The sequence below is a fragment of the Oryzias latipes genome, chromosome 4 (assembly GCF_053564925.1).
Source record: "Oryzias latipes strain Hd-rR chromosome 4, Olatipes_Hd-rR_3.1".
Classification (NCBI taxonomy): Eukaryota; Metazoa; Chordata; class Actinopteri; order Beloniformes; family Adrianichthyidae; genus Oryzias; species Oryzias latipes.
In genome coordinates this window covers 2,796,436-2,802,435 of record NC_136240.1, presented here as the reverse complement: position 1 = coordinate 2,802,435, position 6,000 = coordinate 2,796,436, and the positions used below count along the sequence as shown (strand labels likewise).

The window sequence follows — 6,000 nt, the reverse complement described above, 5'->3', positions numbered from 1 at the left end:
GAGGAGCTTTACACAGACAGACGATGCTAGTTTCCTAAACAAATTGGGGAGCTATTCACTGAAATTGGACTGATTTTTGCCCAATCTGGCAACATTGCAGACAGACGCTGCGCTTTCATGAACTCTGTTAGGAAATTCTAGCTCTTTGCTGAACATATTGAAGAAAAACTGAGATGAAAGTATTGATCTCATCACGCTAGTATCGATTCTTTACATCGATACTATCGATACTCAGATCGATACTCCAACCCCTAGAGTGCAGTGTGCACGAGTTGGCGGGTGTAGAATAATCCAATGATTTACAATAATTGTCTTTCTTGCCTTAATAAAGCATTATAGTATTGGCGGTACTTTTAAAGAGTGTTTTGTCTAAAAGTCCCGGTACTAGGTTGTGATTACGGCACTGAGCAGCTTTAAGCGCCGTTCAAAGCTGGTGAGGAGTTTATCGGTGATGCCGATGCCTGGAGTGGAGGCGGCGCCGGAGAGTCTTCAGGACGGCCACGTTTGAAGGAAGGAGTGGTGGTTCTTGTCTTTCCCAAAACACAGATATTCTACAGCATACCTCACCCTTCAGAAAAGGGTCTTAACTGAATGGTCACTTGTTAGGTGATGTGTGTTTGAGAGGGGAAATTCCTGGTGAGTTTATCAGAAGCACTCAACTGTAATCAGAAGATTGATGAAGGACCAGAATAGCTTAGTGAGAACATAACATGATAGTGGTCTGGAAATAGATGAAGTGAGCCTCCACGGTCCTCAACAATCTACCTCTTCAACCTGCTGTTTTGTCCTCCCTCTTACTGGTCTTTGGATGTCCGAATGTGCTGATCAGAGAACACAAAAGCTTGACGTTCTAGTTCAGTGTGAGCCACACTAAAGTTGACCAAAGGGAGCAGAAAGGAAGTTAGAGGTCCTGGGTTTGGGGGTCATCCCAGCTGGCTTTTCCTAATGAGGCAAAATGGGACCTCAGCAGAACGAACAGCCATCACCAGAGTTGATAAAAAGGACAGAAATCCTCACTTCACATGCTGACAACACAACAAAGGTGTGGTGTTGGGAAAATCACAATCCTGCTTGCTGTGTTTAATTAACAGAACATTAATTGTGAGTAAAAATGTGACCAGCACCTTCTGTTCCACAGGAACACCTCAACACTCTCTCCAAATGATTCTGCCACTAGTCTGGCAGTGCAACCCGAGCCAGGTGCCAAATATAGCCCCACACGGCGAGCGGTCAGGGACCGGCACAGATGGAACAGCAGGCCCTGCAGAGGCGCTACGCAGTTGGACTCTGAACCTTAGAGGTCCTGCTGACGCCTGATTAACAGAGTTTGTCTTCTTCTCACCAGAACAAAGACAAACCTGGAACCGGTGAGAACGTGTGGACGGACCGGCCCATGAAGGTAGGTTTCCTCCCCGTCTCTGCTTTATGTTCTGTGATGGAGATGATAACTCTTACAATGATCTCATTTTAGTGAGCCTACAGCTTTAGAGTTATCCCCAATCTCTTCCTCAATTCTCTTTCTATATATTTATTTGAGTTTGAGAGACACACTTCTGTTTTTGTTGATATTGTAATGATGTAAATATAGAGGATCTCAAAGTGGAACAGTGTGTCAGTTTTTTCCTCAGTTGCAACCCAACATTTGCTGCACATAGTCGTCACTTGCAGCAGAGGATTTCTGTTTTTTTCTGGGTTATTCTAGTAGATGTTTGAGTCCACTCCTGAATGTTTGAAGGTAGAACGCCTCTGCTGCTCCGGGCGGGTGAGGCGCTGCTGTGAAACATAGCCCTGGGAATTAAAAATAACAACAGCTGGTCTTCAGGACGCCATGAGGCGCCGAGTGTCACACTTCATCCTACTTACATCTGCAGCAACACTTTCAAATGTATTTCTGGGTTAAAATGCCACTCTGAAGAGTTCTAACTGTGCAGTTATAAATGTTTAAACTGTGATCCGTGTTTTTTTTTTACGTGAAAAGAGAAGATATCTGATGTTTAGATCAAATAAAAAAAACCTGAAGCATCGCTGAAAGAAAACGAAACTGTTGTAGTGTCTACAGCATCACTGAGCCACAACAGACTATTAGAAATACAGGCAGAATAATAGAATATTAAAAACATTTTTTACTAGTAGGATTGATTTAATAAGTAACCATGTGAAAACTCTTCATCATTCATTCATTCATCTTCTACCGTTTATTCCCTTCGGGGTCACGGGGCTGCTGGAGCCTATCCCAGCCACTTGTGGGCAAAGGCAGAGAACTCCCGGGACAGGTGGCCAGTCTGTCACAGGGTGTGAAAACTGAGAGTACTTATTCAGGGTTTTGCAACAGCTTTGATTAAATATATTGTTTTATGTGTTTTATTTCTAATGTCCATTTTGCTGTTTGATGACAGCAAATGGCCAAATTAGTTTGGGGAGATGATGATTTTATTTTTCCAAACATCAGCATTCTTTGCAAATCTGGTTTTATTGGTTCTTTATCACATCATTTTTTTGGAAGATTTGTTTTTCGTTTATCATGTTTCTTTTTGTCCGGTTAATTTTTCTTTGGCTTATTGCACCCAAAAAGATTATTTAGAATGTAGTAATTCTATCTCAGTAAAGTATACCTGCTATGTTACAGTGTCCTGTGTCAAGTGTGATCAGTTAACTTAGCAAGAAATTAGACAAATATAGGACAACATAGATGCCCTCTGAGATGTCTGTACTTTATTTGGATACACTCTGTAAATATCATAACTGCAATATAGTTTTAAAGATGGACTTTAATTTAGAGATGAAACATCTCCAGTATCAGCTGTGGGTTTTTAAACACAAAATGTCTTCACTGATGACAAAAACAGATTATCTGAGCGATGACTGACATTTTTTATCTTTGATTCTGATGTGGCCAGCAGTTTAGTGTTCAAGCAAACAGCATAAAATGTCTGCCATTGTCACTCTGACCTCCATGAGTTGTGCGACCCCACACACACACACACACACACCCACACACACACACACACACACACACTTGCATCCAGAGACCCCTGCTCTGACTCATCCTGCTGCCATGAACATTGTGAAGACTTTATTAATACTGAGTCTGTCAGAGATCTGGAGTGAGCTCACGTCAGCACTGATTGTAAGCACACTGAGCTGGTCTGGTAATAGTGTCATGTGTGTTTCAGGATGCAGGACGGGAGTCGGAACAAGTCACTCCCCACCTCCAAGCTGCTCAGAGAACCTTCAGCAGGCAGGGCTTTGGAAGGCAATGGAGGGATGTTTTCTGAGGCTTCTTCTGATGGAGAACTCTGCATGGACTCAGGGACAGAGCTGAATTGTGGAGATGGAGACTTTGCAGATCTTAATGCTTTCTTGAGTGCAGATGAGATTAATCGTAGCCTTGACCTGGCCCTGGAGGCCTTCAGTAATGTGTGTGAACCTGAAGATCCAGGTCCATCTTGTCTTCCAGAGCAGGAGCAGGCCCTCCAGTCAGCCTCTTCCCTTCCTCTTTCTCAGCAAATCCTTGAAAACGTCAGTCTAAGCCCAAACCTGCAGCACCAGACCAAAGCTATTTGCCCTGAAGATTATACACCAGTTCCCCTTTCCTCCAGCCAGAGCGCCTGCTTCAGTAAGCCTGAACTCTTGTCTGGTCAGGCTCAGTCCTCTGTTGAAAAACCTGTCTGCCACAAACCCACCAAGCCTGTGTACAAGCAGGACAAACCCAGGCTGGTCCATGGAGGTCTGGAGCTGAGCGACAGAGCTGCTTCAGCCTCAGAATTCTGCAGCCGAGCTGCCACTTTCATCGAGGAGCTGTCCTCCATCTTCAAAGGTTCTGCTCATTTGGAGCAGCAGGTTGAAGAGGAGTCGTCCTCCCCTGACAGCGGCTATCTGTCTCCAAGAAACCAACAGGGCTCAGCCTGCGTTCCCTCGCTGCCTCCCGGCCAGAGAGACGAGGCGCAGAGCAGCCAGAGCGAGGTGAGCCCCCATTCAGGAGGCCCTGCAGTAGATGCAGCCTCTGATGGAGACCAACACTCTGCAGCTTCTGCAACCTTTGGACCTTTGTCACCTCCTCAGTTCTTCCAAAAGTTGAAGAGTCAGGAAGTAGCAGAAGGAAGTCCCATCCATCTGGAATGCAGAGTTGGAGGAAACCCCCTACCGCTGGTCAGGTACGTTTCATCTGTTTAAATACACCCCAATGATTAGCTGTTGACGTTCTAAAAAGGACTGTTTTATAGAACCTAGGGGTGTAACAATTTCTTTGAACGACTATTTGATTGATATCAAAACTTGGGGTTGAAGATCCGATTCATTATCAGTATTGGTTCATTTTTGCATGATTTTATCCAATTCTCTGACATAAATGGATCCAGATCCTCTTCATCCAAAACTTCCAGCAGTGAGACTCAGACAGAAATTCCTGCTACTGAACAGTTTTCCAGATTCTTGGATTTCTTCCAGATCATCAAGTATAAATGAAATCTGTGTCCAAACCAACAAGTAAACTAGAATGAATGTCAAATCCATTCACATGTTAGTTTCCACTGTTGTTTTTCCACATCCAAAGAATCCAAAGAGAACATTCTTAGAATATTCTAGACACTGGATGGTCACATGACTTTATTCAAAGTCTGTCCACACATTGGACTGGAATGATGGATGATCAGTTTTAATGACATCACATGTGTGTTGCGTCTGTCTTTTTCATCATAGAAAAATCACCAACAGAGTCGCACGTGTCAGACTAAAACTCCACAGGAACGTTTAGCATCTTTAGCTGCTGATCTGCTCATCCTCTGAAAACTCTGAGTTTAGTGGAATATGGTGACGTTTGTTTTAGAATGAAGGAAGAAAGCTGTAAAGGCGGACCTTTTTTGGTTTGCATCTTTCTTTATTTGCTTGGAGGCGTTTTTGATAACTTAGTGGTGATGTTCATCATGAGTTTCTGCTCACTGATTTTAATACAAATGACATGACGCACGTCTCTGTACAGTGGCCCTGAAGTGCAAATCACATCGATGCAAAAACGAATTAAAGATCACAATAGGGATTAAAAAAGAATAACAAATATAAAACCAACTTGACATTTTAGAAATCAAAACACAATTCCAAATGATGGACAAACGTCATCATCCAATCCCGTCCCACGGTACCTACATTTGCTGGTTTCCTGTTGTGTTTGATTGTTTCAACATTTCTTTTTGATTTCTGGAAATTACTTTGGTTTTTGGCAACGTTTCCCTTTTAATTTTGTTTCAATTTTTGTACTTTGTTTTGATTTCTAAGATATAATATTTTATTATTATCTGTATTACTTTATCAGTTGTGATCTTGAACAATTTTTTGTGTTGGTGGAATTTGCACTTCAGAGCCACCATAGATGGTCAGTACATTTCTGTGGAATGTCATGACCCCCCCCCGTCTGAGCTGATGGGAAGCAGACAGTCCCATCACAGATGAAGTGAGGCTGGGGGGGTGAGTGTCCTGGCTTGGCAGCTGTGGATGAACCGTGTCCATCCCCGTGTCCTCTGGTACCAGGCGCAGTGGAAATGCTGTCTGATTGCTGCAGGGCTGAAGTGCTGTTGGCTCTGGGACGATAGCAGCCCATGGCCTTTTTACTTTCACCAGTTCATCAACAAACTAAAAATAACCGGCTCTCCTGTTTCTGGATGGGTCCGTCACTTTCCTCGCTGTTTCACTGAAGACATGGAGCTGACTGGACGATCTTGCTGCTGATGTCTCTGTTCTTTCATTACTTACCTCAGGAAATGAAAACTTGCAATCCGAAACTTCAGGATGTTCCTCATCAGCCTCTGTGTACTTTTCTTTAATCTGTGATGAATCATTGCATCTTTAAAGGCGTGTTTCTTGTTTGTTCTTTGTTGTTGTTGCTCCCTCTGCCCCAGCTTGTCTGCTAGCTTTTAAGAGCCTGCCATCATTCTGAATGACTGCTCCCTGTTTAGTCTGTTTCCATGACGCTTCAAGCTTTTTTCTGGCTTTGAGGCCTTTTGTTCA

General features: G+C 43.4%; 1 protein-coding gene across 7 annotated transcripts in view; it reads left to right on the top strand.

Moving 5' to 3' along the window:
- Positions 1-796: 796 nt before the first annotated feature.
- palld (palladin, cytoskeletal associated protein) overlaps positions 797-6,000 on the top strand; it is a 69,670-nt gene continuing 64,466 nt past the window's right edge. For 4 of the 7 annotated variants that reach the window (XM_023953897.2, XM_023953896.2, XM_078945437.1 and 1 more), the window contains exons 1-3: positions 797-1,042; positions 1,139-1,399; positions 3,174-4,154. In XM_023953897.2, the coding sequence (XP_023809665.1) occupies positions 3,175-4,154 (980 nt within the window). In that variant the 5' untranslated portion in view covers positions 797-1,042; positions 1,139-1,399; position 3,174. Of the gene's footprint in view, positions 1,043-1,138; positions 1,400-3,173; positions 4,155-6,000 lie in introns of those variants that run through there. The other 3 variants (XM_078945439.1, XM_078945438.1, XM_078945436.1) reach the window with 2 other exon arrangements.